This window comes from Geotrypetes seraphini, chromosome 2 (assembly GCF_902459505.1).
Source record: "Geotrypetes seraphini chromosome 2, aGeoSer1.1, whole genome shotgun sequence".
Taxonomy (NCBI): Eukaryota; Metazoa; Chordata; class Amphibia; order Gymnophiona; family Dermophiidae; genus Geotrypetes; species Geotrypetes seraphini.
This window is the reverse complement of record NC_047085.1, coordinates 502155476-502174766: the sequence shown is the minus strand read 5'-3', so window position 1 is coordinate 502174766 and position 19291 is coordinate 502155476. Positions and strand designations below refer to the sequence as shown.

At 45.3% G+C, this 19291-nt stretch overlaps 1 protein-coding gene across 1 annotated transcript in view; it reads left to right on the top strand.

Annotated features, from left to right (window-relative positions):
- The first annotated feature begins 320 nt into the window (after nucleotides 1-320).
- The window catches only part of LOC117354482 (oocyte zinc finger protein XlCOF6-like), a 53017-nt gene continuing 34046 nt past the window's right edge, over nucleotides 321-19291 (top strand). Inside the window, exons 1-3 of the mRNA XM_033932114.1 lie at nucleotides 321-453; nucleotides 714-840; nucleotides 3430-3540. Of these exons, the coding sequence (XP_033788005.1) occupies nucleotides 409-453; nucleotides 714-840; nucleotides 3430-3540 (283 nt within the window). The 5' untranslated portion in view covers nucleotides 321-408. The remainder of the gene's footprint in view (nucleotides 454-713; nucleotides 841-3429; nucleotides 3541-19291) is intronic.

Here is a 19291-nt window from a genome sequence, read left to right as displayed (position 1 = left end):
GTATATAAGTCAACATTCCCTTCTTCTGTATTATGTGTCCGCTTAAGGTCTCGACTGTGCAGGATCCCAAGTTGGCAGCTGCCGCAGTGTTTGTTGGGGGGAATCTCCTCCCTCAGTTTCCTCTTTGCAGGATTAGAAAGGACTTGGGGAGAAGCCGAGAAGGCTGGTGACGTCACTAGGGAGAGGGCGGAGCTTCATGCTGAAGGCTCTGCCCCTTGTAGTGCTGATTGGTCAGAATGGTCCCTGGGGCGGGAAGAGGAGTGGAAGGGTCCGCCCCCTAGCACACATTAGGGAGAAAGGACTATCTCGCTCAGCTCTGACCAAACTCCGCCCCCTTTGTGATGTCATCGGTATTTGGCCGGAAGTAAGCTGAGTCGTCCATCTTTTCTGCTCCTCCTCCAGCCCCAAATGTCCAAAGCCAAGAGGGAAATGGCTGCAGGAGTTTCTGCTCAGGTAGAAGATCCCCCACCCCCCACTTTTCCTTCTCTCTCTTTCCCTGGCAGTGGGGCTCAGCCTCCTCTTAGCTGCAGGGGGAGGGGCAAGATTGGGGGAGGGGGAAATGACACAACCACACTCAAAGGGGGTCCATACAGCGACTTAGTTTGTTCCTGGGCCAATGGAGGATTAAGTGACTTGCCCAGGGTCACCAGGTCTACAATAATGCCTGATGGTGATACAGAAGATGCTGAATGTGTTTCTGGTTTGAGTTTCAGATGCAGGTGGCGTTTGAGGACATCGCTATCTCTTTCTCCCAGGAGGAGTGGGAATATTTAGATGAAGGGCAGAAGGAGCTTTACAGGGAGGTGATGAAGGAGAATTATGAGACTCTGATCTCCCTAGGTAAGGACTGCTTTATCTCATATGAGACATCTTTCTGTACTTCCTTTGCTCCAGAAACTTCCAAGTACAATCAGGATCTCTCTGTGCTAATCTCTATCTTAAACTGACAGCGTGAGGGCCCATAAGACTATTTTGTGTGTCCTACAAGGTTTTTTTTCTTTGAAATCAGAGACAGATTATTCTCTGTTTCTTGAAGAAGAGCTAAAATGTAGGGTCAGAGTACCACAAATGGTCAGAACCTGGGTGCAGAAGATTATCTTGTACCTGGAAGCGGTCTTTGAGACCAGAGAAAAGTAAGGTGCTGTGGTCATCGATCCCTGCTCAGCTTATAGCATTGTCTGACACTGAACTGCTCCAAAAGCTGCAGAATTGTCTTCGGGATTACCTTGTGATAAAAGTACACTTCGCCCTCCGTATTCGCTGTGATAGGGGATTAATAGAACTGCAAATACAGAAAAACCGTGAATAACTTTTTCATATGTTATTCACTGTTTTCTATTAAAAACCGTCGTGAATATGGTGAAACCGCGAATAACATGGTGGGAGACCTGGCCTGTTCCTGAAGGAGAGGCAAAACATGGTGAAGAAAGTACCTGGAATTAGCGATTTTCTCTGTAAACGCTCGGAATCAGCGATTTCTCTATGCAAGCTAATGTAATTTGGGGGGAGGAGTCAGCAAGCTAAAAACCATGAATTATCGAAACCACGAATACTGAAATTGCGAATATGGACGGAGAAGTGTAATAGAAGAAATCCTCACCAACTTATATCGCAAACTGTGTGCTGCGGCACACTAGGGTTCCTCTTGAGATTTCAGGTGTGCCGTGGCACACTGGTGAGGAGGAGAGGCACCAGCACTGGCCGACTGCCTGCAGGGCGTACCTCTCGTGGCTAGAGGCACAACCTGTAGGCAATTAGCTGGTGCCTGCACCTCTCCTCTCCGGTCCTCTTCCCTACTGGCACCCCCCACTGGCAGGCATCTCAGGGCCTTCACGCTTGCGTGGACTTCAACATGATGACATCACTCATGTGCGTGACATTATTGCGGCGACGTCCACACACTTCCGGATGCCTCGAGCCAGGTCTACTACATTTAGTGTGCCGTGGCTAGAGAAAGTTTGCAGGACATTGTATTAGAGGGAAGGCCATCAGGTCGGGCCCTTAAAAAGTTGTCTTCCCCGCCCTTCCCAGGATCAGTGTTTGGTTTCTCCTCTTTTCAACCTTTATCTTGCACCTCTTCTACACATCTTGGAACAGAGCTTCTGTATTCTGATAATTTGGCTCCTGCATAACAGCAGCTCGTTGGTGAATTTACAATATTCTGTAGAGAGAAACGTTGAGACGATTATCTGGTCACCAGTGATAGGACTAAAATATAATATGGGCCTAGAGAGCAGCAGAATTAACGGCAGCCAAAATGATGGATTCATCCAGTTTTGAATATCAGACACCTAAGAACATAAGACTAGCCTTACTGGGTCAGACCAATGGTCCATCAAGCCCCTTAGCCCGTTCTTGATGGCCAATCCAGGTCACTAGTACCTGACCAAAACCCAAAAAGTAGCAATATTCCAGAATCCCAAAGAGTAACAAAAGATTACGGAACCCCAAAGAGTATCAACATTCTATGCAGAATCTTAAAGAATAGCAAGATTCCGGAATCCCAGAGAGTAACAAGATTCTAGAACCCCAAAGAGTATCAAGATTCCATGTTACCGATCCAGGGCAAGGAGTGACTTCCCCCATTTTTTTCTCAATAACAGACTATGGACTTTTCCTCCAGGAACTTGTCCAAACCTTTCTTAAAAACCATCCAGTCTGCATATTCACAGCATCCAGTGTTTCTCCTCTCCCACAGAATTCCCATGTGTCTGTCTGATTTATTCTGTCTGTTTTCTTGTGTACCACCAAGAACTTTGGATAGTGCGGTATAGAAATGAATAAATAATCGGACCCTTCCCTTGGAATTGGCTGGTGTTGAACCAGGTCTTTCCTTCTGTGAGGAATAGTGGATTTGGCCTAAAATCCAAATATGACTCTTAATTAGCACTCCAAGCTCTCTGAGGAAAAGGACCACCTTGAGCACAGCCGAGGTTCAGGAGATTTAACAAAGGCATCTTCTGCTTTCACTGTAGACAAACAGATAACTTAGCTACAAAGCATATTTCATAGAAAGAGAATAAATTTTCACCACTGTCACTCAGACTGGCATTGGCATGAAGCAAAATAGATTCCTATCTAATCCCAGAATCAAGAATCACAGCTTTCTGCATTGTTTTGGAGATAGCTCTTATGGAGGTGAGTTGGCAGGAGCTGCTCATGTCTCAGTTAAGCTCTCTACCTGCTTATACATTTTTAACATTTGTAAAGCAAGTTTTTCACTGGCATCTAAAAATCACATACAAAGGGGCCATTTGAAGCTCTAATGGCATGTCATGCTGTTTCTGCTGTACACTGACTTGGGTGAATCTCTTCATAAAGACAGTTAATTCGTCCCAATAAATAAATGAATACAATCCATCATAGCTGATTTTTCTTTGAATAAAAGGGGAGGAATAACTGAGTTTTCATGTTTATTTCTGGAAACAGGCTTTGTGAGGATAAGTCCAAATCTGTTATCGTGGATTAAACAAGACGGTGAGTCAAATATCCAGGAGCCCCAGGAGTCAGGAGAGAGAGAAGTTAGACATTCAAACACGGGTGAGTAACAAATACTCTACAGAATGATTTGGGCTATTTTAATAACTACTCTACAGTATAAGGAGGTCTTAGAGTACAGCAGAGTAAAATAAATCGAATCATGTAAGCCCGTATTACAAAAAACTACACTGACTGCTGATGGAAGCAAGGGTCATTTTCAAGTTTGCCTGCCTCTGCGTCAAAACCATAACTGGTTCATCCCCACCTGTCGCACCATTTTGAATTTCCAGGCACCACTTGCACACGTAGTGCCTATTTGTTTGCTTTCCCATCCTTGAAAGGCTGTATCTACAAGAGATTCCTTGATAGATCATTATCATTCCAAGCAGGCAAATGGAATAAATGTCTAACCACCTTCATTTCAAATGCACCCTCCTACCAAACCTTCAGGAAATCAATTAAAACCTCTCTCTTTGATAAATTTCTCTGACTCCTTTCCTGTCTTGTTGTATCTTTGAAATGCTTCCGGATAGATCCTGACTTCTCTTGGCATGCTAATGTAATTTGAAAGTATTTTTTTGTAACATAGCTGTGTATGAACAGTCTCTTCCTCTGAACTGCTTGTGGTATTGCGGTATACAAAAATAAAGTTATTATTATTATTTTTTTTTTTTATTTATACAAATTTAACATTTTTAATATCAAATGATATCAAAGAAAAAGGATTCTTACACAAAGTTTAACATTTATGTATACATATAACACAAAATTCCTTTTCAAGCCCACAAAACTGGAGAGCCATTATTATTAATATTATCTGTACGGAGAGCAGTATATAAGTCCTCCCAAGTGGATGATGTCATCCGATGGAGTCCAGCATTGGAAAAAGTTTACAAAGCTACAGAAGTTTGCAGAACTTTTGTGAGCTGCAGACCTTGAATCTCTAATTCTTCCCATTCTGTATCTTCACGGTTGAGCATCTCAGTCCTGTCTCCTGCTTAACAGAGAAAGCAGTTCCTAGGGAAGGTGAGTGGGGCTTGAGAGAAATTATATCCTGCTGAACAGGCAGAATGCATAGGTGATTCTAGACTAGTGTTTCTCAACTCGGTCCTGGAGTACCTCTTTGCCACTCAGGTTTCCACTTCAGATTTTTTTCTGTGACTCTGCTCTACTTCACTGTGCTCTCTAACTCCATCTCTAGTTTTTCCCTTCAGCATGCGTGCCTGCAGGAGTGCACTTGTTTTGCTCTCTCCTTTTATTATTTAATTTGGTGGTTTTTTCATCCCTTTTTTGAGATTTCTGCTCCTGCTAAGTGGGAATCACTAGCTACAGGGATTCTGCTTTTCAGCTATTATCGTGTGGAGGGACCCAGAGTTAGCGTCGTCTCCTCTGTTATTTAACCTATTCCTAAGCCCTCTGGCTCTTCTCGCCCAAGAACACGGGATTTCAGCATACTTCTTAGTGGTTAATATTCAGTTAGTATCCAGCATGATGTCATCATTTAATCTTGGTTTACGGAGAGTTGCTGATTGGCTTGGGAGTCACCGTCTGAAACTGAACCCTACGAAATCAAAAGCTGTTTGGATATCTGATCAATTATGTCTCTCTGATGCTGCACCTCAGTTATTGCAACATACTCTGACCATAAAGATTTTAGGAATTATGTTAGATCCTAAATTAGCTTTCTTTGGCAGGACCGCAGTAGCGGAAAGCCTGCGGAGCCGGCGGCAGGCTTCTATTGAGTAGAATCCGCGTCACTGAGGTTGTGGACAATGGGGAGAGAGTGAGAGATGTTGGGGGGAGGAGCAGGAGTGGAAGAAATGCTGGCTGGGGGAATGGGTGAGAGATGCTGGCTGGGAGAGAGAGAGGTACTGGGGGATAGGGGGAAATAGCATGAGATGCTGTCTGGGAGAGTTGGGGGGATAGAGAGAGATTCTAGCTTTAGAGGGGATAGGGGGGAATGAGAGGGATGAGGGGAGAGTCGGCTGAGGGGTGGAAGATCCTGCACAATAAGAGGCACAGGAACATAGAAAAGAGTTGCTAGATGGGGACTGAGCATACAGACAGGGACACGGAAGCAATGCTGGGCACAAAAAGGGACAGGCATGGAGAAGAATGCTTGATGGGGAGAGCATTGAGACAGGGGCATAGAAGGACTGCTAGACTCAGGTACATTGCTTGAAAAGGGGTGATTCTGATAGAGGGATGATGGATGCAGGGGAATGGAGAGGGACATAAAGGGGAGAAGCTTAGGATAGAGACAGGAGGGACAGATGCTGGACAGGACACATAGGGACAAAATGTAAAATGGACAGGTGATCCTAGGAAGACAGTTACGAAAAAAGAAACGCAGAAAAGGGACTCTGGGACCTAAGTGAATGGAAAAATAAACTGCTCAGACAACAAAAGATAGAAAAAAGGTTGTTTCTATTGTGAATTTTATTCTGAAATAACTTTCTAGATCCATCCTCTCTCAATATTTTAGTTCATTCACTAGTAATTTCAGAACTCGATTACTGCAATTTCTTGTACATCGGAATATATAAAAGAAATCAAATGACTCCAACTAATCCAAAATACAGCTATTAAAATCATCACTAATTCTAAGAAATACGACCGTGCTTCTCCGTTATTAAAAAATGCCCATTGGCTCCCTATCCGTCATAGAATCACTTCCAAAGTTGCCTTACTTACATTTAAAACACTTCAATCCAGAGAACCGTCCTTCATTGATAAGTTACGTATCCCTCATACCCCACTTCGAAAGCTCAGATCTTCTTCCCAAAATCTAATTTTGGTGCCTACTCTTAATACATTTGGCACTCGCCGTAACTGTTCCCCTCCCTTGGAAAGTTCTCCTCCCTTACATTAGAGAGGAAGCAAGCCTAGATCAATTTAACGGAGCTCTTAAAGCTTTTTTGCATAAGAGACGCCTTTGAACAATGATCTAATCTACTTTCCTCTCTCTCCATTCCATGCAGATAATCAACTGTTTGAATAAAACTCCCCCCTCCCCTTTGTTCTATTTTTATTTTTTGTTTTCTCCCCTTTACGATACCGTATTGTAGTTCACCCTTAGTCCCTTTGTGCCATGCTAGTCCTTTCTGTCTTTGTATCTGATAATATGTATTATCCCAGGACAAGCAGGCAGCATATTCTCACCGACGAAGCCCCGGTACGGACCACTTTAAAAGTGCATCTCTATGGGGGGGCGTGGCTTGACTCGCGCACAAGATGGAGGTTTGATTGCGACGCTCAGTTATCCTGGGCAACGGTTTAAATAATTGAAAATATTTCAAGCCTTATTTTCGGCCCCGTTTTAGTAGAATCTGATATAGGAAGACGGCAAGTACGCATCGGGCGAAAATTGACACGGCTTTTGCGGCGACGGGGACGGCAAAACGCGTCAAACATGATCATGTATCGCCGTCTAAAGCCCCACTTCCTGAAGATGAGGAATTGGATAAAAAAGAATTAATGGCAGAACTAAGAAATATACAAAAAATACTTCTGGTCAACGCAGCTAGTATAAAGGAGGTTAAAGAGGAGGTTTTAAACATCAACAGACAGTTAGAAATAAATAATCAGAGAATCTATGTACTGGAAATAAAAATGGAGCCGATGGAAATAACTACTGTCCAATGTAAAGCTGATAATAAAACTATTAAAGAAATGCAGAGACAGCTAGAGGATTATGAAAATCGTGGAAGAAGGAAGAATGTGAAAATAATTGGTCTTGCTGAAAATTTGGAAGGGGGAAATGCCGTTCAGTTCTTGGAAAATCTTTTGCCAAAGTTACTGCAGTTAAATTCAAAACATCCCCTGGAAATAGAACGAGCACATAGAATTAATTCCATCTAAACGGTCAGCTTACCAGGTGAAGCAAAGGCCGTTAAGATTCCAGCAAGCCCTGGAAATTTTGAATTTGGCCAAAGCTGACAGGAACTTAAATTATAAAGGGTCAAAGTTATTATTGTTACCGGACTTTGCAAAAAACTCTGCGGCCATAAGACAACAGTTTCTCCAGCTAAGACCTCAAATGAAAGAAAAAGGTCTTAAATGTGGATTGTACTATCCTGCAAAAATGAGGGTGACAAGTGGAAACAAGTCCATGTACTTTGATGATCCAGCGAAATTAAAAGATTTCTTGACAAGTACTGAGCCAATGTCTATTTAATTATTTCAAGTTTAAAACCTTCATTGTATTGTTTTTTGATGGTTTTTGAACAATTTAACTTGAAGAAAAAGAAGATCTTTGAAGAGGAAAACTGTAACATCTTGAATAAGAAGGAAAAAGAGAATTGTCATGTTTTGCTATATTTAACATTCTAATTTTGTGAAAGGAAAAATTAAAAAGAGAAGAAAGTAAAGAAAAAGAAGAGAAGAAAGAAAAAGGAAAATTTATCTACAGACCTTGAGACATAATTCTGTAAAGACTTCGATCTTTTGAGAGAGTATTTGCCTTTCAATTGAAGTCATGACTGCTATATTGCTTCTCTGTACAGTAATAATTTGCTTTATGTGATATGACCAATGTCTCTGATAATTGGGGATTGTTTTTAATATGCAGATCAAAAGAGTCACACTTAAATATTTTCTACCTTGCTATTCCATCTTCTCTTATGATATTGAATAGTATTAATTTTATTGATAACTTAAAATTGTTATTTGTGCAGAGGGAAAGACTCACATATTTTCTTGGCTTTTATCAGTAAATCTTTAGAATGACATTTATTGTTTTGAATGTTAACTCTTCTTTTCAATATTAACATATTTTAACTTTTTGATCTGTGGAGTAGGAATGATTAAAGTCATTTTCAGAGGTAAAACAATGTTTTTGCCTTTGGAAATGGGCTCCTTTATTGTTTCTGATACTCAGGGGCAATTTTGTATAGGAATATTGTTTACATGGTTAAGAGAAGTTTCGGGTCTGCAGGATGTAATAATCTCTAGAGTTTCATAAATTGGAAATTCATATGATCTTTATGACAGATTTATAACTCACAGAATGAGCAGATAATGAGTGATAATCAGTGAAGACATGAAAATCGCCAATCAGGTGGAGAAGGCTTCATCCAAGGCTAGACAAATGATGGGTTGCATCCGCAGAAGCTTTGTTAGCCGGAAGCCCGAAGTCATCATGCCGTTGTATAGATCCATGGTGAGACCTCACCTGGAATATTGTGTTCAATTCTGGAGGCCACATTACCAAAAAGATGTGCTGAGAGTTGAGTCGGTTCAAAGAATGGCCACCAGGATGGTCTTGGGACTTAGGAATCTCCTGTATGAGGAAAGGCTGAATAAATTGCAGCTGTACTCACTCGAGGAACGTAGAGAGAGAGGAGACATGATTGAGACGTTTAAATATATCACAGGCCGTATCGAGGTGGAAGATGATATCTTCTTTCTTAAAGGACTATCGGCCACAAGAGGGCATCCGCTGAAAATCAGAGGAGGGAAATTTCATGGCGACACCAGGAAGTATTTCTTCACCGAGAGGGTGGTTGATCATTGGAACGAACTTCCACTGCAGGTGATTCAGGCAACCAGCGTGCCAGATTTTAAAACTAAATGGGATACACGTGGGATTTCTAGAGGGGTAAAGTCGAGGGGGTGGGTAATTAGAGTGGGCAGACTTGATGGGCTATGGCCCTTTTCTGCCGTCATTTTTCTATGTTTCTATATAGTAACATAACATAGTAGATGACGGCAGATAAAGACCCGAATGGTCCATCCAGTCTGCCCAACCTGATTCAATTTAAATTTTTTTTTTTTTTTAAATTTTTTCTTCTTAGCTATTTCTGGGCAAGAATCCAAAGCTTTACCCAGTACTGTGCTTGGGTTCCGACTGCCGAAATCTCTGTCAAGGCTTACTCCAGCCCATCTACACCCTCCCAGCCATTGAAGCCCTCCCCTGCCCATCCTCCACCAAATGGCCATACACAGACACAGACCGTGCAAGTCTGCCCAGTAACTGGCCTAGTTCAATATTTAATATTATTTTCTGATTCTAAATCTTCTGTGTTCATCCCACGCTTCTTTGAACTCAGTCACAGTTTTACTCTCCACCACCTCTCTCGGGAGCGCATTCCAGGCATCCACTACCCTCTCCGTAAAGTAGAATTTCCTAACATTGCCCCTGAATCTATCACCCCTCAACCTCAAATTATGTCCTCTGGTTTTACCATTTTCCTTTCTCTGGAAAAGATTTTGTTCTACGTTAATACCCTTCAAGTATTTGAACGTCTGAATCATATCTCCCCTGTCTCTCCTTTCCTCTAGGGTATACATATTCAGGGCTTCCAGTCTCTCCTCATACGTCTTCTGGCGCAAGCCTCCTATCATTTTCGTCGCCCTCCTCTGGACCGCCTCAAGTCTTCTTACGTCTTTCGCCAGATACGGTCTCCAAAACTGAACACAATACTCCAAGTGGGGCCTCACCAATGACCTGTACAGGGGCATCAACACCTTCTTCCTTCTACTGACTACGCCTCTCTTTATACAGCCCAGCATCCTTCTGGCAGCAGCCACTGCCTTGTCACACTGTTTTTTTGCCTTTAGATCTTCGGACACTATCACCCCAAGGTCCCTCTCCCCGTCCGTGCATATCAGCTTCTCTCCTCCCAGCATATACGGTTCCTTCCTATTATTAATCCCCAAATACATTACTCTGCATTTCTTTGCATTTAATTTTAGTTGCCAGGCATTAGACCATTCCTCTAACTTTTGCAGATCCTTTTTCATGTTTTCCACTCCCTCTTCGGTGTCTACTCTGTTACAAATCTTGGTATCATCTGCAAAAAGGCACACTTTTCCTTCTAACCCTTCAGCAATGTCACTCACATTCGTATTGAACAGGATTGGCCGCAGCACCGAACCCTGAGGGACTCCACTAGTCACCTTTCCTTCCTTCGAGCGACTTCCATTAACCACCACCCTCTGGCGTCTGTCCGACAGCCAGTTTCTGACCCAGTTCACCACTTTGGGCCCTAACTTCAGCCCTTCAAGTTTGTTCAACAGCCTCCTATGAGGAACTGTATCAAAGGCTTTGCTGAAATCCAAGTAAATTACATCTAGCATATGTCCTCGATCCAGCTCTCTGGTCACCCAATCAAAAAATTCAATCAGGTTCGTTTGGCACGATTTACCTTTTGTAAAGCCATGTTGCCTCGGATCCTGTAACCCATTAGATTCAAGGAAGTACACTATCCTTTCTTTTAGCAACACTTCCATTATTTTTCCAACAACTGAAGTGAGGCTCATCGGCCTGTAGTTTCCTGCTTCATCCCTGTGACCACTTTTATGAATAGGGACCACATCCGCTCTCCTCCAATCCCCAGGAATCACTCCTGTCTCCAGAGATTTGTTGAACAAGTCTTTAATAGGACTCGCCAGAACCTCTCTGAGCTCCCTTAGTATCCTGGGATGGATCCCGTCTGGTCCCATCGCTTTGTCCACCTTCAGTTTTTCAAGTTGCTCATAAACACCCTCCTCCGTGAACGGCGCAGAATCTACTCCATTTTCTCGTGTAACTTTGCCAGACAATCTCGGTCCTTCTCCAGGATTTTCTTCTGTGAACACAGAACAGAAGTATTTGTTTAGCACATTTGCTTTCTCCTCATCACTCTCCACATATTTGTTCCCAGCATCTTTTAGCCTAGCAATTCTATTTTTTATCTTCCTCCTTTCACTAATATATCTGAAAAAATTTTTATCTCCCTTTTTTTACATTTTTAGCCATTTGTTCTTCTGCCTGTGCCTTCGCCAAACGTATCTCTCTCTTGGCTTCTTTTTAATTGAAAACAGTAATAGGGGATCAGATTCAAAGTAAGTGTGTGCTTGGTTTTACTTTGTTGAATGGGGCATACATTAAGAAATGAGAATCACTTGTGTGTTATATACATATTTGGAAAGTTTATTTCTCAGTATATATCTAAGAATGGAGATTTAATAAGAGTGTTAGTTCCTGATAGACTTTTTATGTAAAAACTGTGGCAACTTACTTATGATAATTAGCATATGTTTATTTTGTATGTGTAGATTTTGTATTTTGTATGTGTAGATGAATGAGATATGGAGTTTTATGAATGTCATGGTTTGAATGTTATAAAATATGGGGTTCATAATCAAAACTCAAAAACGTCTACAAAAGCGCATAAGTCAGAGTTTGGACGTGTTACCCGGCAAAACGTCCAAGCGACCATAATCAAAAGTTGGCCAGCTGCACGTCCTACGCCGCAAAACGTCTAACGCAAGTCGTACAGAATGGGGGAGTTCCGGGGGTGTTCCGAGGGTGGGTTTAGGCCCCAAACATACAAATACGATAGCCAAAGCTAAATCAGTTTGCTCTGTGCGTTCAAAGTAGCGTTTTGACTTAGACCTGCTTTCACAACGTCTAAGCTGTTCCTGAGTGTGTGCCGTGCTGTGTTCAGGTAAGGGAAGAGTGTGTAAATTCGTGTGTGTATACCCCCCCACTCTCATCATCTCTATCTCAACCTCCCCACTTATCTTCTCACTGCTGTGTGTCTCCCCTCGTTTCATTCACCTCTGCAAACACCCCTCTCTCATCCCACCTACCTCCTATCACTATCATCAGCTTACATCTATTACAGCTTACTCATGCACTGTGGTCTCTGTGGTGTGGCATGAGTGAGTGTTCTGGCTCAATCCCTGGGGGGAGGGGGGTGTCGGGTGACTGCTTGGCTGGGGTCTGGTTGGACTGTAATGAGCTCTGCTTTCTTTGCCAGGTGCTTTCTTGGTGGGCCATGGAAGGGGTCAATGTGCTGGTTGCTGTTGAACTCCTTCTGCAGGAGGAGATGGAGAATGAGAGGCCCCATCATCGAGTCCACTATAGGAGGCTGTTTAGGGCTCGCTCCAGCTTCCTAGAGCTCACTGACCAGCAGTGTGTGGAGCGATACCGATTCAACAAGGCCACCATCCAGGATCTCTGCCTCCAATTGCAGCCCCTGCTACAGGCCTGCACTCGCCGTAATTACCCAATGCCAGTGCATTTAAAAGTAACAGCCCTCGCTTTCCTGGCAACTGGGAGCTTCCAGTCTGTATTGGCATCCAGCACTGGGCTCACTCAACCTGCCATTTCCAACTGCCTCACTCGATTTCTTCATGCCTTCCTAACCCACACCCGTGATTACATCTCCTTCCCCACCACTCCCCAGGCCCTACAGGACAGTATGAGGCAGTTCTACAATATGGCACAATTCCCCTCCGTCATCGGAGTGGTAGACTACACTCATATTGCCCTCAGACCACCGCGGGCGGATGAGGCCAGTTACCGTAATAGGAAAGCGTTCCACTCCATGAAAATGCAGGTGGTGTGCAATGCCCAGGGAGAGATCCTGGATGTGTGTGCCCGATACCCTGGCTCCACACACGACGCCTACATAGTGCAGCATTGTGGCCTCCACAGGAGAGCAACCCAGGGGGACTTCAGTGGCGCTTGGCTTCTTGGTAACCACCTCAGGGACACAGCTACCCTGTTTCCCCCCCCATCCCAACATTTTCTTCCTGCACCTGCAAATCACTGTCACTCATCATGGTTCTCTCTCTCTCTCTGTTTCTCTTAGGTGACAGGGGGTATCCTCAGCGAGTCTGGCTGATGACTCCGATTGTCCACCCTCATTCTGCAGCTGAGGAGGAATACAACAGGTGTCACAGAGCCACCAGGATCATCATTGAAAGAACATTTGGCCAGTTAAACCAGTTCAGATGCCTGGATCGCTCGGGGGACCAGCTGCTGTACAGGCCTGAGAAGGTGGCTCAGATCTTCGTGGCATGCTGCATGTTGCATAACCTTGCAGTACGCAAACAGCAGCCACTGCCGGATCCCCCACAGCAACAACCTGATGCCGATGATGACGAGCCTCCTCCACCCCCACACCACAGAGCCGAGCAGAATGCCGTCCACGAAGGGTTCAACGCCAGGCACCATCTAATACACACCCACTTCGTGTGACATGGATACTGTACCCTAGCCACCCGTCACTATATCAGTCCAGTGCCATATATCTGCAACAGCAGCCCAGGCACATGTCAGCTTCAGTGTAGAGAAGCTGAAGCTGGAAAACAGCACTGACAATAGTCAGTTTCAGTGTACATAAGCTGAAGCTGGAAAACAGCACTGACAATAGTCAGCTTCAGTGTACATAAGCTGAAGCTGGAAAACAGCACTGACAATAGCTTCAGTGTACATAAGCTGAAGCTGGAAAACAGCACTGATAATAGGTTATTTTAAAGAAACATCGTTATTTTCCCACCCATTGTGCACAACACCTTCCCCTACATACACACATCCTCACCAAACCCACCCACATACACAAACAACACCAGCCCCTTACATAGCTCCCTTTCCCTCACCCATGTGGTCTCCCACGGCCCCTGACAGCCCTCCCAGCTCCACCTCTAGGTAGAGATGAAGCCTCTGGACCAATTGAGGCCACATCACTGTCTGAGCTGCCACTATCACTGCTGGAGGTACTGTTCTGCTGTGCAAAAGCTGGCCATGTTACTGGAGTGGAGGAGGGCAGGCGTGGAACAGGCCCCAACATCTGGGGGTGCTTTCTTTTTTTCTGTGGCTTTGCGTCCTGTTGCCACTGAGCCAGTGCTGGAGGGTGGTGCAGGCACCTGATCAGTGTGATGGTTTGTAGCTCTCAGCTCACTGTGGAGGCCTTCCAGCTGTGCAACGATGGCAGTGTTGGCATGCAAAAGCCGCCTCTGAAGTTCATTGCTCTCCCGTTGGGCCTCCAGTGACTGCTGTTGTGCCTCCACACCCTGTCTCAGCAGCTGGAGCTTCTGCTGCCGATATCCCTCCAGGGTCAGATTGTGGCCCAGTAGCTTCTGGGCCAGTCGAAGTAGGTGGCGACGCTGGCGACTGGGTGCCCTCCAGCAGCCAAGCTGGGCCCCCTCACTGCAGTCCTCAGTATCGGCAATCACAGTGGCAAACCGCTCAGGCGGTGGGGGAATTGGCAGGTCCTCACCCCCATTGGTAGGCTCTTGTGTTTGGGTGTCCTGGGACTCATCAGGCTCCTGCTGGCTGAGTGTTGCAGCTGGCTCATCCTGCTGTCCCTGCACAGTTGCTGTATCGATGCCACTACATCCGGCCTGATCCTCGTCCGAGCTGGCATCTACATAGGGGAAAAGCACATATAGATGTCACAGGTTTGAAGAGCAGGTGTACTCACTGGCCCATTAGAGGAGTAGAAGAAGGAGGATGAAAGAGAGGTCTCTCAGAATATGGGACATAGCTGTGAGAGTGGGGATGAAGACAAGTACATACCAGAAGGCTGTGCAGGTGCGGAAGCTGATGTGTCCTGGGTGCCCACACCATAGGTGGAGGTTGCTGACACAAAGGTGAGTACCAGCTGGTCCATGGGGCTGAGGTCTGACATGTCAGCATCTGGAGGCCGGTTGCCCACCTTAGCTCAGACCTTCCTTTTAATGGCTCTCCATTTCTTCTTGCAGTCCTCCACATCTCGCTTATGGCGGTGGACTGCATTCAGGCGCTGAGCTATTTCCGTCTAGACCTTGCTCTTGGAGTATGCCCCGAGTCTTTCTCCTTGGTGGTGAGTGTGCTCCTCCTGCACCAGCATTTCTGTCTCAGCCTGGGTGAAGTTAGGCTTTCGGGACAGAGCTTTGACTGCTTTGGGAGCCATGGTGTGAAAGTACCCACACTTTTAATAATATGAGGTTAGACATATTTATTCACAATTAAGCATTTCCAACAAGCCGTACGTTAGACGACTTGACGTAATACGTCCTGGTCGATTATGGAAAAATCGGAAACACGTCTAGGCCACGTTTCTTGGTACGTTTAAATTCAGAGGGCTGGGATACGTCTACATCAGCACGAACTTCCGTCTCCTTTCTGTTCGGAGACACCTTCCTATCTACTGATGCAATCCGAACCCGTTTGCTGGATTTACAGATTACATGGGCTGCCTTTTCAAGCCTGTGTTGTATTCAGGTAAGCAAGTATTCCTGCTTCATCTATGATGTTTTCAATGCTTATAGACATGCCTGGGCTCACGTTGCTGGTCACCTTCTGGAAAGCCTGTTTGAAACAGCGTTTAGAAGACTGAGGGGGGGGGGGAACGCATTCTGTACAGGGGCCATAACAGGGTAAGGGCAACGACTGTGTGAGCTTCCTGGAACACACCTCTTCACTGTCCCCGTCCTCCATCCCTGCCTGGGGGGGGGGGCTCCTTATCCTACAATGCCACCTCCTTCCTTCAATGATTGCTTCACCTTACCCCCTCTCCCCTCCCCCTCCCCTGGGATTCCTGCCTTACACACCCTTGATCCTGGCCACAGGTGTATGTGTGGCCTTGGTAGCTCAGCTGTTACAGCTTTTTGGTGTCATTGGGAGGGAGAGGGGGGAATACCCTCTCAGTTGACACTGGTCTGCTTCCTAGTGCCTCACCTTGCACATGTGAAGCTCTTATGGCATCTAACTGATATGATCGGCAGCATTGCACAGCAGTCACCAGCTCTCCTTTACATGAGTCCTCAATCCTAATATGTCCCATCAGTCTAGGGTTAGCAGAGGCCTCTAGAAAGAGGGGGAGCTAATCAGACAGTCAGGTGTAACATCCATTGCAAATCATGGAACTCACAAGTCTACGTCTCTCCCCTTTTTCTTGAACTGTGTCTAACACAACCTCTGTCTCAGGTCCTGCATGTGACATGGTCCTGGTCTCATCCAGATCTCGCTTACAAGATGGCCACGTTCCCACTTTCAGAAGGCTGCTTGCCTGCCCTTTTGTTAGGTGCAGATCAGTGACATGCCATCAAGGGATCACACATGACACCCAGTTTAGAGGTAGATATCTGCTATTTATTTTGGTCTGTTTTTTGTAGTCAAGATTCAAATATAAATGCATACACCTTTGCTGAGGTAGACATGAATGGTAAAACACCTGGTTACAAAAGACTGTCATAGAACAATCGCCATACAAATATGTACGCTTTATGAGAACATACAATATCATACTTATGGTAACAACATGGCACATGCCTGTCCAATTGCCCCAACATGCCTACCACTGCTCCAACCTGTGCAAAGTAAGGGAGCAGTTCTGAGCCTCACATACCTTTTCATTTGTAAGGGTCAGCAAATATCTGTGAGGGCTGTCCTGCTGCAGCAGCCTCTGTCTCCAGAGGTTTTGGCTTCTAATCTCAATGGTGCTCCCTGTACCCTTGGCCTGGTTACATTATCATCCATTGGCCCATAGGTTAGAGAAGCTATTTGTGACCTCAGATATGCAACCTACCATTCCCACGTTTTCTGTATCTATCTTTAGGGCCTCCTCACCACATCCCATATGATGGCAGGGTCTTTTCATTTCAGTGCATACCTCTTTTCCACTGATATGGGGAAGGTACCCTTTATTGCATATAACACTGTCCCACCATATGCATGTCTTCCTACCCTAGTCATGGGATTGGAACACACCTTCAGTGCAACTATTGCACACCTTAACCATCACTGTACAGTTTGTATCTGTACATCACATCTCAACACTTGCAATCATTGGCAGAGAATATGGTGACAGCATTGTAGCGGACAGCCAGTAACATCAAGTAGGTTAACATCCAGGTATGTACCAATGAGATACAGTAAGTAAAGTCTCCCAAATATGTGAAGGAGAGGCCGTGTGATGTCTTTTACATTACATTTGTGATTTCTATTCCGCCTGTGCCTTGCGGTTCTAAGCGGATTACAGTTAAAAGAGATCAGGACATTACCGAGAGAATTACATTACGATTTAAGTAAATTATATGTTGTGGTATAGAAATACAAGTATAAGATATCTGGATTTATCAATAGAATAGCTTGACAGGGTTCAAGTAGTTACAAGGTTCAGTGGGGAAAACAATATAGGCAACTGAAGAAAGATACCTAACTTTGAAGGAATCAGTTGAGTGGATACCTAAGGGAGATGCTTATTTAGGAGAAGGTTAAATGGATACCTAAGGGAGATGCTTATTTAGGAGTTTGGATATTTTTGGTAAATGAGGTTCAAGGGGATGACTAGTGTGTTATTTGCTGGGGAGAGTGCATGTCATGTCTTTTCAGTCATTGGATTTCTGCCAGCTACTTGTGAGCTGTCAGGAACACTGTTGGTAACATGATTGGGGCCTCAATGGCCCATTGGCAGCGTGGCTTTCAGGTTTGCCCCTTCATCCCCTAAACGGGCTCCTTAAAGATGGCAACCAGCTGCCGCAGAAGGCTGACGATCTCCTGCAGGGTCTACATAGTTTCGCACCTCACCTCCTGCAGTTCGCTGTGCATTTGGCCCACAACGTTGAGCAGCTGTCCATAGGCCTCAGGAGGGGGAGCAACTATTGGGGCCGCTGGCTGCACCTCAAGGCGTGGGGCCGGGGCTGCTGCCTCCATCGCCACCTCCTCATCCACTTCAAGAAGGGGCATGTCCTCATAGAGGTCAGGGACCTCCCATGCTCCCTGCTCCTCGACCACATGCTGCTGGTCCACCTCCGCCACCACCTGTGCCTCCACCTCCGCATCAGAGACCTCGATGACATCTTCAGGTGGCAGACTTTCCTCCGATGCTGAGTAGCCTTCCACCTCCTGCTCAGCCTCTGTCTCCGCCACTGCCTCCCTGGCTGCCTATAGGCACATGTCCTGCACCACCTCCTGGGCTAGGCCCTCAGCAGCATGCTGTGCGCGACCTGTGTGCGGTAAGAATATAAAGTTAGGGTTACCATAGCGTGCATTGCTTTTATACTACATACACAATTACCTATCAACCCCCCCACCTAACCCATTGAGACTAAGTGGGAGACAGGTTAGGCCAGTGTGTGAACAAATATGTAAACTACTTTGTGTGTACAGTTACACCGGTATAAGAGCATACATCTATTCAAAAGGTGGCCGCCATATGCAGGAGACACTGAATGTCCTTGATGTATTTGTTGATACAGTGGACTGATCGGTATCTCATCACCCACATTTTGGGTGGCAATAGGTTGCATACTAGAGAATGACACGGGGAAAAAATCTGTCCCCGTCACCGCCCCGTCCCCGGCCCACCATCCTCTGCACCGCCCCGTCACCGTCACCGCCATCCCTTTCACCGCCCTGTCACCGCCACTGCCATCCCATTCACTGCCCTGTCACCGTCCCCACTGCATCCATATAAGCCTTAGTACTGTAATATTTAGCTTATTCCTTTCTTATAAATCAAAGTTTCTGCTGCTGAACTAGAGAAAGAGATGTTCAGCTGGCAGGGCTTTGTTTATAAATTTTTATCAACACAACTAATATACTACTTTATCCTAAAGCAAAAAATAAATAAATAAATATAATTTTTTTTTCTACCTTTGTTGTCTGGTTTCTGCTTTCCACATCTTCTCATTCAATTCCTTCCATCCACTGTGTGTCTTCTCTCTGCATCTTCCATTTGCTGTTACTGTGCCTCTCCCTTCACCCCCCCCCCAATTGGTCTAGCACCCATCTTCTTCCCTCCGCTCCCCCATAGTCTGGCATCTGTCTTCTTCCCACTCTGTCTTCCACATTTCCCTTCAGGGTCTGTTCCTCTCCACCCTCCTTCAGTGCCTGTCCTATTCCTTTCCACCACCACCCTTCCCTCCCTCCTTTACCATCTGTTCCTTTCTACCACCCTTCAGCTCCTCTCGCGTGGCCTATCTATCTACCTTCCTCTCTCTTATTTTCATGGCACGTTACAATGTAATTTGTGCAAGCCACTAGAGCCTGCGAGCTCGGTCCCTGTCCCATCCCCACAAACCATCTCGCTTCTGTGCTCCTATTTTCCCC